Here is a 22,156-nt window from a genome sequence, read left to right on the forward strand (position 1 = left end):
GGGCCCCGGGGCTGGGACAGCCGGGAGGTGACACCGCCGGAGGGCGACGGCGGGGACCAGGCTGGCAGGGCTGAGGGCTCGGTGCAGCCCAGCACCCCCAGGACCCCCAAAACCACCAGATCCCCCAGCACCTCCAGATCCCCCGGCATCCTCAGCAACCCTGGATCCCTAAAACCCTCAGAGCCCTCAGATCCCCTAAAACCCTCAGAGCCCTCAGGTCCCCTAAAACCCTCAGAACGCCCAACAACTCCAGCACCCCCAGATCCCTCAGAATCGCCATAATCCTCAGAACCTTCAGAACCCCAGAGCCCCCAGTACTTCCATCACTCCCAGTATCTCGAGCACCCCCAGCACCCTCCAGTGCCCTCAGTGCCCTCAGCACCTCCAGAATCCCAATGCCCCCAGTACCCCCAGCACCCCCAGCTCCCCAGTGTCCCCCAGCTCCCCAGCAGTGCCAGCCCTGCCAGCACCCCAACACCCGGGTGGCCGATGCCTATCTGGGTGTGAGAGGGGGCCCGGGGAGCCCCCCCAGCCCCTGCAGAGGCCCAGGCCGGGTTGGGGGGCCAGGGAAGCAGAGGAATCCTGCTCGGGAAGGCTCGGAAGGCGCTGCTGGGGAAGGGGAGGCCCGGGCTCGGAGGAGGGGAGCGCATCTCCCGCATTCCGTCTCGCCGCCGGGCCGCTCCCGCAGGAGCGCGCCTCCCGCCCGGCCGCCTTTCAGCAGCGCTGCCAGCGCCGCCTTTGAAGATGTCAGGGGACAGCGGGGCTCTCTGTGAAGCGAGTTGCAAGAAAAGAGACTGATCCCTGTCCCCGCTCTGAGACGAGCTCTTTAAAGCCTGCAGGAACGCCCAGACCGGCCCCGCTGCCCTTCCCGGAGCGCTCCATCCCTGCGCTCACTTGCCCGGATGCTCCAGCGGGGGAAGGAGCGGTGCTGGGCCGGCTCGGGGCTCCACAGGAGCACTCAAACAACCATTTTCCTTCTCTCTTCCTTCTCAGTAAGGAAAATAATAAAAAGAGAACTTCTTCCCTTTTTCCTGAGGCCGTCTCGAAAGCTGTGACAGCGTTTTCTGCAGGGCAGGAGCTCCAGCAGCCCCCAGGGTCTCCTCTGCCCACCCGGGCAAATCCTGGGCAGGAACTGCTGGGCTGAGATCATCCCGGTCCTCAGCAGCCCGGGGAGGCTCCGCAGGGATGGAATGCAGGGAGAAAACGGGAAAATTGCTTCCCGAACACCAGGGATGAGCCATGGCTGAGGTGGAGTCTCTGTAGGGCACATCCATGAAAAATGGGGATGGCTTCACATGGGCAGAGGGCAGGGATGGATGGGATGTTGGGAGGGAATTCCTGGCTGGCAGGGTGGGCAGGCCCTGGCACAGGCGCCCACAGCAGCTGGGGCTGCCCCTGGATCCCTGGCAGTGCCCAAGGCCAGGCTGGACATTGGGGCTGGGAGCTCCTGGGGCAGTGGAAGGTGTCCCTGCCATGGGACATTGGATAAGCTTTAATGTCCCTCCCAACCCAAACCCTTCTGCAATTCTGTGATCCATGCCGCTGAAAGAATAAGCCAAATATTGATATAAATATTTAAACTTCACTCAGGGCCTTCAGCGTCTATTTACTCCAAAGCATCCCCTTGGAAAGTTTAGTCGACATGATGTGCAAGTTAAACAACTTTTCAAAGGACACTCCAGGGGCCGCACAAAGGACCCGAACTCTCTGTATTGTCACGGGCTCGTGCTTTAAACTCGGTTTAACGGGCCGGGTGCCGTGCCCAGTGCCGTGCCCGGTGCCGTGCCCGGTGCCGTGCCCGCGCTGCCACCAGCGCCGCGCTGGCTCCCGGCAGGGCCGGGCGCTCGCCACAGCCCGGGGAGAGAGGAGCACATGAAAGCCGGGCTGGATTTGCCTTGCAATGACAGCTGCATATTAATCTAAAGAATTTCTGAAAAATCAAAAAGACATTTTTCAGCAAAATACACCCCTAGAGCCTCGATCCTAAAGCAAGGGAATAAACTTGAAACAGGATTGATTTCATCTTAAAGGGAATGGCTCTTTGAAATGCTACCAGCTGCAGTTGTCTTATTTGGTTTTCAATACTATAACAAAATTGTGCCATATTGTGTCAAATAAGGAGATAATATAACAGCTTTAAACAAATTTTGTAATTATGGGATCAATCAGAAATGAATTAAATCCGTGTGCATTAGGTAAGTGGTGCCACTGAATACTGAAACAGCAGCTCCAGAGGCAGCCCCGGAGCTGAGGGCTGGGTGTGACACCAGCCAGGGGACACGGGGGACGTGGCAGCCCCAGTGGCCAGGATAGCACGCTGGGATTACAGCTGGAAGGGTAAAAGGTGAATTTCCCCAGAGCAGTGCCCAGCTCCAGCTGCCCATGTGCAGGGCCTGGGGAGTGCTGGGGCAGCTCGGGTGGGCTTTGTTCCTGGCAATGGGAATGCTGCTCCAGCACGGTGCTGCTGCCACTCAGGGTGCTCCACTGCCCTTGTCCAGCTGGGTCAAGGATGGATTTGTGTCCCTGCAGCCAGCTGGGGTGGAAAGGCACTCTCCAGCAAAGCTGTGTGCCCCACACAGCCACCGCACTCCTGGGGATTTACCTCTGGAATTACACCAGAACAGAAACCAAACTCCTGGGGATTTACCTCTGGAATTACACCAGAACAGAAACCAAACTCCTGGGGATTTACCTTTGGGTGTGTGGAATCACACCAGAACAGAAACCAAACTCCTGGGGATTTACCTTTGGAATTATAGAATTACACCAGAACAGAAACCAAACTCCTGGGGATTTACCTTTGGAATCACACCAGAACAGAAACCAAACTCCTGGGGATTTACCTTTGGGTGTGTGGAATCACACCAAAACAGAAACCAAGCTCCTGGGGATTTACCTCTGGAATTACACCAGAACAGAAACCAAACTCCTGGGGATTTACCTTTGGGTGTGTGGAATCACACCAGAACAGAAACCAAACTCCTGGGGATTTACCTTTGGAATCACACCAGAACAGAAACCAAACTCCTGGGGATTTACCTTTGGGTGTTTGGAATCACAGCAGAACAGGAATCATCCCCAGGCCATGCCCAGAGCTCCCCTCCTGCCCCACCCAGGTTTGTGCTGTCCAAACCCTGGGCACTGACAGCAGCACTGATAAGAACCACAAACCCTGGTTCTGGTGCATGCAGAGATGGCTTTACAAAAACACCAAACAGGGTCAGGGTTACCAGGAGAAGCTTCTTGGCTCCTCCACCAAACCCTGTCCATCCACGGGCCCTCACTCCTGCCATTTAATTACTTGTTAATGAACTTCTTATGCAAATGAAGCACTGAGTGGCCCTTCCAGGTGTGATGTCACCCTGTGGGTAGAGGTGCCCCGGGTACTGCACGGAGCAGGATTGTGACCCCAGCAGGGACTAATAAAACTATCATTTGGAAAAGCTTTGGCATATTTAATATTCTTATATAAACTGGAGCATTCCAAACCAGGCCTTTCTGCTCTTCCAATGAGCAAGGAATGCTGTTAGGGAATAATACATTAATAGCTGAGATGCTGTGCACACTCTTTTCTGAGGCTGTTTCTGCACCACTTGAATAATTCTGTTGATTCCTCCACTTGAACATGAAATTTGTATTTGAGCTGCTCTCTTAGAAGCTGCTGCCACAGCTGGAGCTGCAGAATGAGTCAAAACAACAATCTGTGAACACAGGCAGCACAGGAGGGGGGGCTTGTGTGCAGGAGTGCTCCTCATCCCTCCCCAAAATTGGGCTCTTCGTTTCTTTGTACTCTGATTGATTCTCATTTCCCACACTTCCTTCAGATTCCCGTTCTCCTTCAGGGCAGCAGCAGAGAGCTCGGCTGGGACAGGATTTGTGTCGAGCATCAGGAGCGCAAGTTTGGCGTGGCTGGGAAATGCAAAATCCATTTTCTCTTTTGGAAAGCAAATACCAGCAGTGGGAGGGATCAGGAGCTGAGAAATTCTGCAAACCCCGAAATTATCAACATAATTATCCCAAAATGCATTGCTCCCTTCACCCTGAGCAGAATCCAGGGACCCCAAACTCCTGGAGGTGTGAGGACTGAGGGAGCACCACCAGCATGGAGAGAAGCAGCCATTCTCCTAGAAACTGGAAATTTAATGTATTGAAGACACAAAATTTATTTTTTGGTGTTTTCTAGAGGATTGGACAGTTTTTCCTTCCATCCTGTGCAGATCTGGGCTCCTGGGCACAACACTGGGCACAGCCTCCCCCACACTCCCAGAGCTACTCCCCAGTGCTCCAAACATCCTGGAGGAGAATTCTGAGAGGAGCTGGAAATTTTCCAGAGGAATTTCCAAATCTCCTCCTCTCCCATGTGTACTATTGACTGTGGCCTTATCATCTGAAAGGATTTATAAGGAATTTGGGCTGGTGCTCCTCTCTCAGCAACATCTGATGATTTAATGATGGTTCTGAAGACAAAGCTCGGGGTTCCGACAGCTCTGTCACCATTGTTCTCTGGCTGGTGGCTTCACATCTCCATTTTCAGTTAAAAACCCAGAATTTTCAGGAAATGCATACTTGCACTGCTCCTGAGTGGGCTGTCAGTAATGTCATTTCTTCTGGAATACTTGGAGGCCTGGGGGGTGTCCCTGCCCCTGGCAAGAGGTCAGAATGAGACAGGTGAGAGTGCAGTGCAGGGAATGCAATGCTGGGAACGCAGAATAGGGAATGCAGTACAGGGAGTGCTGTGCAGGGAATGCAGCGCAGGGAATGCAGCACAGGGAATGCAGCGCAGGGAATGCTGTGCAGGGAGTGCAGAATAGGGAATGCTGTGCAGGGAATGCTGGAGATCCCCCACACATGTTTTGGATGAAGGCCGGTCACGTGCAGCTGGTGCTTACAACGTTTTACATGGGTGTGGATTATCCGTCTGTCATGTTGGGTATTAAGTCACCCTGCATTACTCTGCATTCCCTCTTAGCTCAGGGATGTATGGAAAAGCAGGGGAGCACCCTGTTTTCCCATATTTGCCCTGGAAGAGCACACATTGTAATCACTCCACCATGTAAAATGATTCCCATTTATTCCACACAACAGATCCATTGTGGTTAAATTCATTTGGGCTGCAGAGGAATGATCAAGCATTCACCAACAACTTCACCTTTGGGACAGTCAGTGAGAAACCCTTGTGCTGTGCAGCAGCCAGGGCCAGGACAGCATTCCTGAGGGAAGTTCTGCATGGAGAGGAAACTGTCCCTGTGCCCCTTGCTGCCACCTTAGGTCCCCTTAGGGACAGCAGTGAGCTCAGACGAGCGATGCTGGGCTGGCAGGAAAAGTCCTTCTGTGCAAGAGCAGTGAGGGACACAGGCAGGGAGGGGACACAGGCTGGTCCCAAGTGAAAAACCTGAGGGAAGCACAAAGCAAGGCAGGACAAACCCAGCCAAGAAGCTGGGGAGGTTTTCCATCACTGTCCCTGCATTCCATGAGGGTCCAAGGGATTCCCAGCACTGGCAGCAAGAGCTGTTCCTGTGTCCTAAGCACCTCCTTTGCAGAAGACATCAGTAAGTACAGCACAACAAAAAATCCCCCCCTTTTTAAAGGTCTCATCACACAGAAAACTTGCTGGGGTTTGTGACAGCACTTTTACATAAGAAAACAAGAATTCATATTTTCTACATGATGCAGCACCAAGAATCACATTAGCAGAGAGTTGGAGCGAGAAGATCAACTTTTATTACGTCCCCATCATACACCTGCTTTTAAGTAGGAGCTGGAATATTGGATAAAGAGGTTTAAAATCAAACCTGTCTCAGCTTTGTGCTTGGGGCAAGTTCTTGCAGCGTCGGCACCGCCGGGGTCGTGTTAAATTTGCTGTGGGGATCCAAAACACAACTCAAATCATTTGTCTGTTGTGGTTTAGGAGATGGAACTGATACGTGTGGGCATGGGGGAGACTGGGAGCAAGGACATGCTCCAAGGGCTGATCCATCTGGATGAGAGAGCAGGATCTATCCCGAGGGCTCTGTGTGAGCAGCAGGGCTGGCACCACAACCACCTGTAGATTTTGGTGCAATGCAGAGCCCCTCCCAAGCCCTTTCACCTCACACTATTTCTAAATCCTAAATCCCACTTTCTCTCAGCAGGATGTGGATGGGCTCAGCTCACTGTGGGATGCTCTGTGGGACAGAAGAGTTCCAGAATCACAGAACAGCCTGAGCAGGGAGGGACCCACAGGGATCCTGCAGTCCAGCTCCTGGCCCTGCACAGGACACTCCTGAAGCCCCACCATGCCCTGAGAGTGTTGTCCAAATGCTCCTTGAGCTCTGGAAGGCTGCTGGGCAGGGAAAGTGCTCGTGCTGCAGGTTTTTGTTGCACTGGGCAGCAAGGATTGCACTTTGGCAGCCCCTGGATCAGGACTGTCCTGCCCAGGCAGCACAGCAGGAGCCTGGGGGTGACTCTGCCTGCCCTGCCTGGAAAAGGCAGCACAGTTACCTGCACAAGCAGTGGTGGGGTTTGGTGTCACCAAACATTTTTTGGGGCATTTTTTGCAGCAGTACCAGCTCGATATCCAAGCATTTCACCTCCCAGGACAAGCCATGGCCCCTGAACTCACTGTTTGCAGAAGTTCCTGCAGTTTTGTAGGCACTAACAGGCAAAAGATGTTGGTTTTCTTTGGAAAAACTTCAACCCATCCCGTCCTTCCAGCCCCTGGCTCCCCACCCATCCCACAGCCCAGCAGGAAAACCACAGGGATTATCCACCAGGAGAGAGGGAGAAACATCCACATCTGTGCAGGGAGAGAAAGCAATAAATAACAAATGAGATCTGATTATGTAACACAATCTTATTTTCAATGTGCAGACGGATGAGGCAATAATAAATCACACCTTGGTGTTTCACCAGCTCAGAGCCAGCTCCAAACTGCAACATCTGGAGTTCTGGCTGAGCCTTCCAAATTCTGGGGGTACCTGGACCCCGAGGTTCACCTCCAGCAGAGATAGAAAAATCTCAAGTTCTGCCTCTCGTGGATATCACAGAAGTACAGGCACACAGGGTTTAACATCACCCTCCATGGCCATGTGCAGCCAGGGCAGGACAGCTTAGGAACAATTTCCTTTTAAAGCAGTAGGAGAGTCAAGGAACGGGCTCAGGGAATTGTTCAGTTTGGAACAGCCCTCTGAGGCCATTGAGTCCAGCATTGCCAAGGCCACACTGACCATGTCCCCAAGTGCCACATGCCCAGGGCTGATAAATCCCTCCAGGGCTGGGGACTCCACCACTGCCCTGGGCAGCTGTGCCAGGCTGGACAGCCCTTTCTGAGAAGAATTCTCCCAATATCCAGCCCTCCCCTCCCCTGGCCCATCCTGAGGCCGTTCCCTCTCCTCCTGTCCCTGTCAGGGAGTTGTGCAGAGCCACAAGGTCCAGCCCCAGAGCTGTGCCAAGGGCTGGGGTGGCTGCGTGGGCATCCTCTGCTCCCCCTGGGACAGACACCCCCAGTCCCCACCTGGGGCACCGTTCACTGTTTCAGGTTGTCTCATCTTTGATCACCTGCGTGCCCTTTTGGCCAACCGGGTGAAAAGAGTTTGCTAAAACAGCAGCGGCTGAAACCGGGCACAGCCGGGAAAACCCGGGCAGAGCCGGGACGTGCTCGGGAAGCAGAGGCTGCTAAAGCAAGCGAAGCAAAGCAGGGCCGGGCTTTGGCTCTCGTGCCTCCGGGAGCTCCGCGGCAGATCCACACCCGGGAGCAGCCGCAGGAGCAGCGGGTCCGTGCTGGAGCCGCAGAGTTTGGGGTTCACGGCTCCGGGCTCGGCAGAGCTGGAACAGCAACTGCTCCATCTGGGGGGGGCTGCTCCGGCCGCCAGGGGATGCGGGATGGGATGAGGGATGCGGGATGGGATGGGATGAGTGATGCAGGATGGGATGAGGGATGCAGGATGTGATGGGGGGTGAGGGATGGGGTGGGGGGTGAGGGATGCAGCCCTGCAGCTCCCCCGGCAGAGCGGTGGCGATGTCCCGGCCAGTCCTGGCCAGTCCCAGCACCCTGGGGCTCCCAATATCCCAGGGAATCCCAGCTGGAATCACCAGTCCCAAAGAAACCGAGCTGAGCTGGGCCAGCTGCTCTCGGGTTATAAACAATCACTTAAAAGAAAGGGGATTTGGATCAGACGTGAGGGGGAATCCTTCCTGGGAGGGTGGGGAGGTGCCCCAGTTGCCTGGCTGTGGGTGTTAGATGTGTGATGGGAGAGATGGCCCAAGCCTGGCCCCGTGGCCAGGGGCTCACAGAAGTTTCTGTGCTGTCCAAAGTGTCTGATGGATATGGAGACACCCAGGCATGATGTTGGAAGAAGAAGGGAAGAAATACTTCCTTGCTTTCTAAGCGTGGCATTTTTGTACCTCAGCAAATTGGCGTCGCTAGCACCGGCAGTCCTTACTTTAAAATATGGGCATTCCTCTGCTGGAAATGCTTTCCTGCACTATTTCCTTGACCTGAAAGCTGGGAGTGTCAATACATCAGCGCTGAAGTCTGCTGAGTGCCTCGAAATGAGGGGATATCATCTCCAAAATGAGCGCCCACCAGGCTCTGTCAGCTGTGCCAGCACGGAGCAGCTCTTTGCAACTTTGATTTACTGGCAATTGTTGGAAAAGGAGCAAGCAAGGAATGAAAACCCAATATTTCCATTACCGTTTACTTAATAAAAAAATATTGTAGGGAAGTCAGACATCATAAAACGCCCATCCTCGCTCTGTATTTACAGGGTCATCCAATAACTTGAGCCAGACCAGTAATCAATTTTAAAAAGCCCTTTGCAATTGAAGGCACAGACAAGTGAGTGCTCCATATCAATATTCCCAGAGCAGAGCAGCAGCCACGCTGCCCTGATCACCCCAAACACGCCAGGCTCAGTTAGAGCCCTCAGAGGGATGAGGTGGCTCACAGGGAGCACTGCAGGGGGAGGCTCCATTGCCAAGGAGCCTTTTGGAACACGGAGAAATCCCTTTTCCAAGAGCTCTTCTGCATTGTCCACTCACAGAACACCTTCTCTCTTCATGTGGAGGGGATTTTTATCATCAAGCTCTGGGTCTCTGGCCAATCCACAGGGCAGAGGTGCTGCCTATGGTAGGAAAAGAGCAGCTCTGATGAGGTGATTCCTCCTCTCCCCCCTGCCTTGGCTGCTTCTGGTCCTTCCCATTGTCAGCATCACAGAATGGTTTGGGTTGGGGGGCACCTCAAAGACCACCTGGCCCTGTGGGCTGGTGGCTTTAGGGCTGGCTCATGTCCAGCACGTCCTGCTCAGAGCTGAGGCTCTGCTCGGGGCAGCTCTGCATGTTCAGCTTCCTCAGAGTCACTTTGGGCCACATCTACAAGAATTTCTGTTAGAGGAGAAACCTCAGGCTGCTGCTGAAGGAATCAAAGCTCAGTTCCCAGTGAGGGCCATTCCCTCTGGATGTGTTCCCTGGAAAATAGAAGAACAAGGGTTGGGCTCCAGGCAGAGCAGGTGGACCAAAGCAAGACCACACAATCCTTTTCCTTCCTGTCATCTGCAGCCACCCTCCCAAGACATTTTGAGATAAGATGTGCTGTTTCAAGAGTTGCTCATTCTGAGGCTGGTGGAGAACAGCGCCTGAATCCCCAGGGAGCAGCAGAAGTTCCAGGGAGCAGGAGGGGCCCTGCTGGAAAGTCAAAGCAGCGTTTCTGCCAGAGTCACCCGGCATCTCTCATTTCCCAGTCCATGGTTTAATCTATTTTAATGATTATCAATACTGATGGTGAGTGTAATCACCTTGTCTGATACAATTGCTAGAATCTAAAAGTCAACTTGATTTTAATGGTTTATCATTAGGAGTATTATTTAGTCGGATTAAACTGGTCTTAATTCCTCCACAGTCATTATTTAAAAGCTGTTTGGAGCACATTAGGGCGACCCCCCTCATCCTGGAATGAATCAATGCCCTGTCTCCGGCCCATATATTTCCAGCAGCCTCTCACAGCAGCCACACGATGGACACCGAGGCACTCGAGGCTGTTAATATTCATGAATCCTCCCTGTGCCATTAAGATTCCCTTAACACCCCCCAGCAGGGGCTGGGTTTGACTCCCGGCTGGGATGGGGCTCATACCCGGCAGAAGGGCTGGGAAACTCCGGGACTGGGACTTGGAAAACTGCAGCAGCTTCCAGGGGACAGGTCCAGAGCCTTGGGAGCGAGGCTGTGCTGCCAGGGAGTGTCTGGGGGCATCCCTGTCACCTCCCGGGGCAGGGAACACAGCCCAGCAGCAATCCCAGTTCATCCCAGCACAGAGCAGGGAACTGGGCTGTTCCAGCAGCAATCCCAGTTTATCCCAGCACAGAGCAGGGAGCTGGGCTGTTCCAGCAGCAATCCCAGTTCATCCCAGCACAGAGCAGGGAGCTGGGCTGCTCCAGCAGCAATCCCAGTTCATCCCAGCACAGAGCACACATTCGTGCTGAACCAACTTCCCTTCCCAGGAATACGAGTTTGGGGAGAGGAACTCCAGGACAGACTTAGGAAAACCTCACATTCCAGGAGAAAGGCAGAAGGTGCAAATAAAGCAGAGTTTTCTTATTTTAGACACAGTTTTCTTATTGAAGGGATCAAACCTGGGATGTAACAACCAGGAGTAACTCCAGTCTAGGAGGAGTTTGCTGACAACAACAGAGAACTGTGGTGGGGTGAATTTGTTTAAAATGGGATTAATTTGTTTAGAAATAAAGCCCTGGAGACATTTTAGATGTTTCCTTTAGTTAATGAGATTTCCATGATAGTTAAAACAAAGAAATTAGCAAACAATGCTGTTAATCTCGGATTACAAGCAGCACCAGGGAAGAATTAGTAAAATAAATCAAGAAGATTTAAGGCACTTTGCTCTCCAATAAAGTAGCTGGGATGGGAGCTCCATGCTGTGTTTTCCTGGGATTAAGGAAGAGGTGATCAGGATCTGCCTTTCAGCCTTTAACCTGGAATGTTTGAGCATGGAAATAACATTTTCTCAAGCTGAAGCCTTGATTTAACCCATACACAGTAATTACTTATATATGACCTACCAGTAAATAACTCCCACTGCTTCACGTGCAAAAATTCAAATTCTTTTCAGTCAAAAGCCTCAAATGAAATCACAGCAACTTTATACACCCCACATTTGGCTGTTCTAACCAGCAGTAGGAAATGGGGATAAAAAGACATCCCAAAATAGGATTACACAGAGCAGCAATAAAAGGAGAAATAATCTTTGGAGAAATGATGGAAGAGCAAATTCTAAGGGCATTAAGAAGGAACAAGCCATGGTTTCAATCACAGCCAGGCAGGAGATTGCTAATCTCATGTGTACAGCAGATAAATCTGGGAGGACAACAAATTGCATTTTAATTTATGGACTGAAAAGGTTAATTTTTAATTCCTTCTACTCACTCCAGAAATCAGGGAAATACAGACTGAAACTAATAAAGTAATGGAGTTCTCCAAGGTGGATCCTCAAAAACACAGGGAAAACATTTCATTTTCAGGGGGTGCTTTTGGCAGGAATTTAAATACAATCCATTGAATCCGTTAGTTTATTATTTAAAAACAAATTTACTTTTGATTAATTTTTATTATTTAATACCAAAATTTATATTGTGTCCCTTTAAGTTACTTGAAATCAAAGGAGCTTCTTGATCAGCCCACAAATGTATAAAAGGAGAGGTTGGTAAGGAGAAAAAGTTACTAAAAATTATTAAAAAACTCTTCTTAGCAATAGCTCAGCAGGGCCTGGTCACAAAACACAATTCTCATCTCCTGCAAAACTTCCAGGCAGTCAAATTTCCAGGCACTGACACTCAGACAACAAATGACTCAACATTTAGAGCTGCTTTCAGCACGAGTTGTGCAATTAGACATAATTATTTATCCCCATTGTAAAGCAGGCCATTGAAACCCTGCTCATCTAAACAGAATTAACAAATGTGTCCTTGTCCTTTCTCCTGATGGTGTCAGCTCTGCAGTAAAGTCATTGGCTTGGAGCACAGGCAGCCCTTAAACACCAAATAATCACAATTCTCCCCAAGTGCTGCTGGATAATTGAGGAGTTTTGTACCTGAGTTCTGAGTTTGGTACAAACCACTCTGGTTTCTAACAGAGGCTTCCCTGCGAACTGGGAAAATCTGTTGGAAGGCCCACCATGGACCACAGAATTCCAGAACCTTGGAGGTTTTAAGGCTGGAAAAGGCACCCCCAAGCCCTTGGGCTGCAGCACCCTGATTCACCAGGTTGGCAACAGCCCCAGAGCTCTGCAGGTGAATAAATGATAAACACCCATTATGTGCAGCTTATCAAAGAGCATTTCCAGAATGTTTGTGCAGCAAATATATCAGCTGCTTCTTTGTAAAAACAACAACAACAACAACAACAACAACAACAATAATAATAATAATAGCTAAACTGCCAAAATACTGAATCCAGGAACTCTCAGGCCTCAATAAAGAGCCCAGGGTGGAGAAGACACCCAAAGTGGGTTCCAGGGTAAACTTGCCACGGAGCTACTGCAGCAAATTTGTTCCATGAAATTAAACAATGTACTGGCAATTTAAAAATCTGAGATGAATTTAAAAACTAAGTTTAAAAACTGGAGGCAACCCCAAGCATTTACAGGAGTGCAGAGAAGCTCAGTGTCTGGCTGGGAAACTCTCCTGGCTCAGTTGTCAGGCCAGGCTTCTATTTTTAGCCCAGTAATTAAATTGCAGAGCCTGATGTTTTGTGGAGGGTTAGAAAGGATTCCAAAGGTGCACGAGAAGCCTGTGTACAGCAGCTTGGCTCTTGCTGAATAAACTCTGGCTATCCAGTCACAGCCTGGCCATGTTTAATGAAAAGGAAAACATGTGGAAGAGCTGGACACAATTCCCAGACAATAGGGTGATGTCAAAGCTAAAAAATAAGGGGAAAATCTCGGTGAAGGGTTTTTTCTGAACTAAACACAAAGCAGAGCTGTTTGGGTTTGGAGGGAGCAGGGGAAGAAGGACACAGGGGAGGAAATAAGAGGAAAGGATGAAGTTTTCCAGAAAAACTTGCACTAGATTCAGGCTCTTAGCAGCTTCAGGATGGTGCTGCTCCAAGACCAAGGGCTGGACTGATTTAGGATTTTCAAGCAAGTAGGACTGCAGCCATGTGTACAAGGGAAACATTAAATAGTCATGCACAGAACATAAAGTTCTACTAAAATCCAAACCTGGGTTTAGCATCTCTGACAAGCCCCAGAATACCTCGAGGAGTCCCAACCATCTCCTGCTGCAAAGTGGGAGGAAACATCGACTGGAAAAGGAAATTCTGTCCAATTTATAATTGAAATGTGCAGAGATGAAACTCCTCTCAAAGTGAACAGGAGGGCAGCTCATGCTCTACAGACAGCTGGACACTCCCATTAATGATGGGAATAACTGGCTGTTTGTGCAACCAGACCCCTTTAAGTGCAGCCAGCACAGCTTTGGGGTGAGGCTGTGGTTATCCTTTAACCCAGGCTGAGGGGCTCTGGGGGAATCCTGCCCTGGAGCTGCTGCTCCAGCCCGAGCAGGAGCCCATTTGTTTCCAGGATTAGTGCGTGTCAGATGGAAGCACAGGAATAGTGCAGCAGACACAGAGTGAGTGAACTCTTAATCCTGCCTTGGACCTTGAGAAATGAGGGTTTATTTTCCACCTAATGAAACTCTGGACACAATCAGGAATAAAGTCAACCAGAATTAGGCAATTTCTCCTCAAAACAGACTGTTACACAAATACCAATGATGAAACACCTCCCTCTTAGAAATTAGGACTTCTGGGGTTAATTCCTGTTTTCCAAGACCCAGGTGAGCCCATCCTTTGGTTTCTGGACTGAAGTGATGGATAAATTTGTCAGATTTTTATTTTCTTGCTTGGCAAGAGGCAGCAGTGGAGCTCTTTCTAAAAGCAGTGCCTCCCTTACCTTCAGGGCTCTCCAAGCAGGAGGTCTGCTTTTGTTTTCTCTTGATTACAAAGACTTCATCCATTCCCAACCAACACTTTATACTTGACCAGATTCCTGTAAGCTCCTCAACCTGATTTGGAAGCATCTGTTTCCAATACAATTTGAACTGGAGGACTATTAACAAGATTGGATTCAGACCCCAATCAAGGCAGAGCCCAGGAATTGATGTCATGTGCAGGCTGGCACTGCAGTCCTGGGGCAGGGAATGGAGCAGGGGAGCTTTGGGGGCAATAAAAAGTTGATTTGCAGAGTCTATCATAGAAAAGCATCTGCAAATCTGTACGGAATGTACTGTGAGGGTCATCAAAATCAAGTTCTGGGGGGTTTTGGGTAAATAAAAACTGCCTGGTTTATGTTTCCAGCTGGGGGCTGGAGCAGGAGAAAGTCAGGAGTTTGTTCATGGAATAATCCCTGAATCCCACAGTCTGCTCACAGAATGCACTGTCCCATAAAAGATAAAAGCAGAATTTGTTTCAGAACAGGCAGGACCCACAGTTCAGTGTCCCCAGCTCACTGGGGGATTGTGTTCCGTGGTGCAGAAGGTTTTACCCAGCCCACAACCTGAGGCTTGGGAATGGCACTGGAATTTCAGGGCCCATCCCGAGGCCAGGGGCTGTCTGGTCACTCCTCTGATTGCAGAGCCTTCTGAAATTCCTTTAATCAGAAAGACAACGCCAACTGGAATCATAACTTCTGGGAATCAGAACTCCTGGAAGAGTTCCAGGTAAATTTGGGGAAGAACTTGCATTTAATCTGGAATGGATTAATACAAAATGCCTGGAATCCCTCCTTGTTCCATCCTGGTTTATGGCTGCAGTTCATGGAGTAAAGCACAGAGATGTTTTCACACACAAACCTACAATTCTTCCTACAGAAAAAAAATCAGAAAATCTCCTTTTTTTTCTCTTTTAAGTGCAAATCCAAGCTCTGGTAACAAGACAGGTGACTGTAGTGCACAGTCCCAATCCATCTCTTTTCACCAGATGTTTGAAGCCAAGGTACAAAAGTTTCTCCAAAGATTTTGCTTTTCATTTCTAGAGCACAAAGTGTCAATACTGCACCTGGAAAAAACATGGCTAACAATAACTACTACACTGGCTGTGAATATATTAAATATAAAAACACCCCAGCACCATGTGCAACCCCTCCCAACTTTTAGTGTCTACTGATTGATTTCAAGTTATAAATTAACCTGTTCAAAGTAGCTTTAATATTGCTATTTTCTATAAACTTGCTATTCTTAAGAATTATCATTATAGAAAGGGTACAAATTATTGTTCAGCAAGAAGGTTTTATGATCAGGTTAGAAAAAAATGTGATTTTAAAAAGAATCAATTTCTGATCTATTTATTAATAAGCCCACCCCGAATCTTTAGCTGTAACAGGAAAATAATACCAAAATGTCAAGGAACAAAACTCCAAAGCTCCCAATGAGCTAGGGAAGGGGGTGAACAAAGTAGAAAGCCCAGGAGGATTTGGGGTTTGGCATCTTTAGAGCAAGGCTCAGTCCACAGGTGCAGTTTCCCATCATGGCCAAGGCAAAGAGCAGGTAAAAGGCACTTTCTGTGCATCTTCTCTGGAGCTAAACACAAATTTTATACACAGATTATTAAAATAACAGTTTTATAAATACAAAGAAATGTTGAAATGTTAATATGTACCCACAGTAGTCAGTTAGAGATAATTTGGGCATTTTGTGATATAACCCATTCAAAGACTTTCAGTCATTCTTGTCCTGTCTTTCTGGGGCTCTGAATTTTCTGACTTTCAGCACAAATCTCTGAACATTCAGGAACTGTTACAGTGCTTAGATCTCTGGTTAATGGCATTTTTGTGGGAGTGCAAACAGCAGGGGTAATATCTGTTTCCAAATGGTAACTAGTTTTTAAGGAATCTGTTGCTGTAGCAGTGTATTTAGCACATCTTTTTGAAAATACTTTGCCATTCCAGGTAGAGAGGGAATATCAACAGGCTTAAAAATTAATTAATCAGTTCCATAATCAATTAAAATGTCTGTATATAATTTACAAAGTAAAATCTTCTGGTCTTTTGATGTGTTTGTTGGGTTTTTTAAAATATAGTGATAGTGAAGAGGCTGTGGTGAAAGGTAATGGCATGTTGGTGAAAAGGGGCTAAGATTTAAAACAAATTTTCCTCTAATTCTAACTTTTATTCCCTGGATGGAATAGTTTGGAGAAAGAAAAGGTGGGATGCCACTTGCTCATGACAACAATCACAGAAAGCAGATTTCTGCTGATAAATCCAGCTGTAAATTCTTCCCCTGCCAATCAATCTTTTTCCAGCAAAGACCAGTGTTTTCCTAAAATTCTCATCATCCTTCTCTGAATGGAGGAAAAAAAACCCCCTTTTTTGAGTCACAAAAGCAAAGTGGGGATTTGAGTTGAGGAGGGCTCAGTGTGAGGGAGAACCCAACACTGGAAGGAAGAGAAAATCAAATAAACAAGTGCCAAAAAGCCACTGACGTTTTTACAGAGCTGAAGGAATCTGCTGCCCAGGACAACACAGGAGCCAGAGCCACAAATGAAGGCTGGCATTTCAGTCAGGTCAGGAGAGCTCTGGACAAGAGAAGCACATGGATTTTGGCAAGAACGCTCCGAGGCATTTCAGAGGATTAAACTGAGAGCCCACGGCTGAGTTTGTGGACAGAGCTCCTTTCAGGCAGGGCAGTGCTGCTCTTCAGGTGACCAGAGAGGGCGAGGAAGGGTTTAATCTTCATCTCACAACAGTGCAGATCAAAACTGGTGCCAGGTTTGGGATATGACACTGATATCAATCCAGTCCTCCTGCTAAAAAAGCCTGGGCACAATGAATCAAATCAAAACTAAAAACTGTAGCTTGAGCCACAAGAAAAAAAATATAAAATCATCCTGTCTGGAGGAAGCAAACTACTAGTTTTTCACAGCTGAAGAGTCGCTGGTTTTCTCACTGTGGCTGTGTTTTGAAAATAAGCTGCCTCCCTGCTGGGCCGTGCTGCAGGATTACAATTATTTCCCTGGCATTAGCAGGAGGGCCATCAAACTGCTGCAATGGGCTGTGAACTTTCCTGCTCCACTGACGGCAGCAGGTACAATGGTGATTTTCCACTTTTATTGATTTTTTTTTTGTGGTCTCCACGTGGATGTTTACAGCATTTCCCATAGGCAGAGACACAACATTTATGTTCTGTTAGTTCAGAGCAGCGCATCCTCAGGGCCCAAAGGACACAACAAGCCTGGGAAGCTGCTGAAAGAAGCAATTTTATAACTTCTTTATTTTGGGATGGGTGGGAAAAACATCCACATACCTGATTGCTAAATCCTTGTTAAAAAATCCTCCGGATTTTTTTAAAGTACACAAACTTTTCAAGACACTTCTGGGTGGGATTTTTAAATTTTTTTTTTAATGGAAACAGGTAAGAATTGACATTATTCCTTGGGATTGCTGTCCTGTGCTGCTGGTTCCCAAGGAGCAGCTGACAGAGGGCAGTGCCACTCAGAGCTCCACACCCCACAATCCAGGCTGTGCCCAAATTCCTCAGGCTGGGACTGCCTGGAATGACACACAAACAAATTAGCTGAAAAATAACATCTGCTGTTGATTTGAGGTCACTTTCTGTTTGCAGTACAAATATGCAAATGTAAAGGTAGAATTTCATGTCTCTTTTTCTTGGCAGCAGGGGAAGTTCCACCCCTTTTCTCTGGGCTCTGTGCCCAGCCCTGCTCACTGCTGCAGTGCTGAGGGTGGCAGTGGAGGAACTGCTGGGGAACTCCTTGGTGGACATTGCTCCTGACAGGAATTGTTCATTCGCACCTTCTCTCTTATATTATGATTATGTATGATATCTAATTTATGATTAAATAACAGCTAATGAAAAAAATTGATGAATAGAATAGAATGTAACTTTCTTTCCACACATCTTGATAAAAAAAAACTGCAAAAGCAAGGATATTTGGAATGTGAATTAGTAAAATCTCACTAAGATATTGATGACTGGGTCACTTCAGACCAGGCAGTGGCTGTTCCATGCTCCAAAGCCTGGGTTTGTGTCCAGAGGAGGCAGCAGGAAGGAAATCCCTGCCCTATCTCCAGATTTATTATCAGTTCCATATTGAATCTGCTTTACCCCCATTTAGCTTGTGGGGAGGCATCTGGTTTACTTCAGCTTTTTGTTACCTCTGCTGTACCATGGATTTTCTTTCATAATTTTTTTTAAATTGATGAGTTAATGGTTTTGATTTGATACAAAGTGAAGAGAGCTGCCTTCCATTTCAGACAAAACAGTAGTCCTTGGGCAGGCTGAACATTCCAGCCACCACCAGGATTTGCTCAAGCGCTACTCCAGTAATTTCATTCCCTGGAATATGTTTTTTTAAATGCATATATTGAAACAGGACACATGAAGATGTCAACATATTTTATGCTATAAGCAAATAAAGCCCACTTTCAATCAATGGGGAGGAAACCAACTGAACCCCACAAAGAAATGAGGCTTGGTTTCAACTCCCACACATTTCCACAAAAACCATGGAACCAGTTAAAATGTGGAACCAGATTCCAAAAATCTATTGCATTTTTTATATCAACTGAAAGTACTCCATGGAAAAATATTCACAGATGTGTGTGGGTCAGAAATGAGAAGGAAAGGAAAACTGGAGGCAACAGGTCTCAGAACTCCAGAATTTGTACACTCCATTTTTGGTTCCCTCTGAAATAAAAGGCACTTAGATGCTGTAGGAAAATCTCTCAGTAAAGACTGTGCTACATCATGGAGAACATTTTATTGTTGTAAAAACTTATCTTTTGACACCTTCTGATTCTTGAGCTTACAGTACACAAATTGTGAAATCATAATTAGGTCCTTGTTCTCATAAAAAGCAGCAGTGACAATCTGAAGGAAATGAAACATTTGCTTGTTCAGTAGGCAAGTAATTTGAAATACCTCTCAACTGCACAGAAATGTTGCTTCATAATCATAATGTGAATGACAAACATGAAATCACTGCCAGAAACAAACATCAGTGTAAATATTTGGGCAATTATGACTTGGTTTATAGATGGCAGAAATAAGAGAAGCCTGTGTTAAACACAGAAGGGCTCAGAATGAACAGAGAGCTCACAACTCCACTAAAGCCCCTGAACTGGAGAGCTGTGGTTCAGATTGACAGTGAGGACTAGGAAGCAATCCCAAACCTGAGCCCACTGGACACGCCTTGCTGAATTCCGTGCTCACAAACATGACAGTTTTAATGTAAAGCCCCTCTCCAATTAATATTTCAGCTCACATTTCTGCAGCTCAACAGCTGAGCGAGCGTGGTTTTATTCCACTTGATCTCCACAGCCCTTTTAGCAGGCCAGTAAATTATATCCCCATTATGGGAACAGACTTTGGAGTCAACCCCATTTTCTTCCAGGCATTTTCAGCTGCTGAGATCATTCCTCCTCTTCCTTTGTCATGTCCTACCTGCATTCTGAAACCTGAACACAGTGACCAAGTGATTCAGCACTGTGCAAGTGCCAAGTCCAGGGCTGCTCCTGACCTTTTCCCAACCCAAACTGAATTGGCAGGACAGGATTGCTGGGGAAGCATGGATTTAAATAAACCTTGAGCCAGCTTGAGCTGCAAGTGCACACACAACTCAGGGTGGAGAAGATAAGAGAGGAGAGGTGATTTATTCTCATTTGCTCTAAGTGGCAGAGATTAGTGTCAAGTCAGTACAACAGCACAGTACATCAAGCTCATTTGTCAACCACCAAATATTTTTGCAAACATGAACAACATGCTTCTCTGGCATATTATTCTATCTGTATTATGCAGATAGAGGAACATATCCAAGATAAAATTAAAAAAAAAAGAAAAAGAAAAAGAAAAAAGGCAGTTTTTGCAAAAGGCTTCAGGCAAGATTACTCATGTTTGAATCTGAGAACTGCTTAAGACTTTCAACTTAGGGGAGTGCAGCAGGCAGCGAGCAGACGACGGCAGTGAGCCCTGTGCCAGCCCTCCCACACATCCCTGGCACATTCCTGCAGCAGGTGCCAAATCCAGGGCGCTCCCTTCCTGCTCAGTCTCCTGCTCTCTGCTGGGGAGGCACTGAGAGCAGCTGAGCAGCCATCACTCCTGCACGGAGCTCCAGTCCCAGGAGCTGCTTTCTGCCTCCATTCGCAGCCCGTGCAAATCCCCAAATCCGGTTAGGGACGCTGAACATCCTCTGTGCAAAGCCCGGCTGCAGCAGCTCCAGTCAGCCCCAATCCCCCAGAGGAACCTGCCAGACTGCAGGGAATAAACACAGCCCCTGTGAGCCAGGCATCACCCACACACTGCTGCTCCTCTTCCTCATTACAGACACAAGCTGCACTTCCAAGAAAGAGAAACACTTTGTGGATCCAATGTGTAACACTCCATCACTGCAGCATTTTAGTGTGAGCTCGTGGTGGATGAGGTGGTTGCTGTCACTGAGGGACCAGAAATCTGCTACAGGATAAGCTAGACCAGGGAATTTGTCGGAATCTAAGACCAGAACTCTGATTTTTCATGTTCAATGTGATTCTGAAAAAGTCACAATGTACTTATCCAGATTCTGAACATGCTACTCACTCTTAAAAAATATGTTTATATAAAATATTCGTCTATTTGTTGGTTCCATGCAATTTATTTGGAGATAATGCTACAAACAGGAAGTAAGTTATGACTCAGATTCCAGGTGAGCTTTAAAGTCACTAAAAATCTATCCAGCTTAATCAGTGACTCAACACAGTTGAGTCAAACAGTTTGTGCTATTTAACACTCCACAGGACACATGGGAAGCATAAAAAACTTGCAGAAGGCAAATGGAGGGTGATCCTGCCCCCAAATTCCCTAAATGATGCCACATTATGCACTAAACTGTTCAAATATTGAAAAAGTTTCAAAATTTGTTTTCACAGAGTATCATTCTCTGTAAAATCAGAACTCACTTTGCTCATCAGCCAGAAACTCCTTTTTCTTTCCATGAGACTTCAGGCTTTAAATGCTGGAACAAGTTTCCTGCAGGAATTGGCTGCCTCTCCAGAGAACTGTCATCATTGGACCTAAACCAATTAAACAATAAAAATACATTTATACACTGAGAAATCACCTGAGCCTGGAGGATATATTTAGTTTATTCTGCTTACACTGGGGAAGTTACCAGACTTTGTAGCCATCTTTGAAAATAACTTTTAAAGTTTTAAAAAATGTTGAGTAGTGTTTCAAGTACTTTTTATCCCACTATGGCGCTGTGCAGCTGAGCAGACTCACTAAAACATGACATGGTATTCAAATTTGATTTTTGGGTTGTTATTATTCAATATTTATGCAGAAGAATATTTGTGTTGCTAGTCCCTGAGACTATAATTTTACTATTACAAAAATTGCTACTTTTCCTAAATCCCTGGCAAAATATCCTGTCCCAGGAAGAGCAAACCCAGGAATTCCACATGAAAAGAGAATAAGGAGACTGCCAGAACATTTCTTTGCTTGCTGTAGTATTGAAGTTGTCAGTGATGAGAAAAGCATAGAATGGTTTGTGTTGGAAGGGATCTTAAATATCATCCAGTTACAACTCTCAAATTATAAAATTATATTAAAAATGGTTTATGTTCCTAAAACAATTCCTTGCCCGTAACCTCATATTCTGTCTGAGATTGCTGTTCAAATACTGGTCACTTCCATATGGAGAAGTTCCAGAGAAGGTGTGACCCAGACCCTTGGCACCATCCCTTTCTGCAAAGGTTTAGTGCTTGTCCAGCTACAAACAACACTGTTGTGGTCCAAGGTATTTAGGAATAAGGAATCAGTAACCCGAGCCTCTTGCTTGGACACTTTTTCTCATTTTAGTATCTTACTCTGGAGTGAGTAAACAGAAATAGACAATGGTTTAGAAGTGAAATCGACATGCTTAGGAACAGCCTCCGAGTGCAGACAAGGAAATGCAGGTTTTCCCTGGAATTTGGGAGATTTGGGAGATTTGGCACAGCTCCTCTGCCTTTCCAGCTGCTGTGAACATCCCTGCGCTCTGGATGTCAAATACCCAGGACTGTAAATGATGTATGAGGATGTCAGATGTGTGTTTGGCTGGTGTGCCAAAGGTCTTTAAAGTGCAGTCAAGAACAGCTCAAGTCCCAAAAGGGGCTCAGTTTTACGGTGTTCATCATTTAATTCCT

At 47.3% G+C, this 22,156-nt stretch overlaps 1 protein-coding gene across 1 annotated transcript; it reads right to left on the bottom strand.

Annotated features, from left to right (window-relative positions):
* Nucleotides 1-15,350: 15,350 nt before the first annotated feature.
* LOC102032763 lies at nucleotides 15,351-21,157 on the bottom strand. Its single transcript, XM_031055441.1, is given in 6 exon segments — nucleotides 15,351-15,560; nucleotides 16,462-16,552; nucleotides 18,772-18,866; nucleotides 19,985-20,076; nucleotides 20,079-20,199; nucleotides 21,128-21,157. Coding segments are annotated over 6 exon segments (639 nt in total).
* Nucleotides 21,158-22,156: the final 999 nt, after the last annotated feature.

Source organism: Geospiza fortis, unplaced genomic scaffold (genome assembly GCF_000277835.1).
Source record: "Geospiza fortis unplaced genomic scaffold, GeoFor_1.0 scaffold172, whole genome shotgun sequence".
NCBI classification, from domain to species: domain Eukaryota; kingdom Metazoa; phylum Chordata; class Aves; order Passeriformes; family Thraupidae; genus Geospiza; species Geospiza fortis.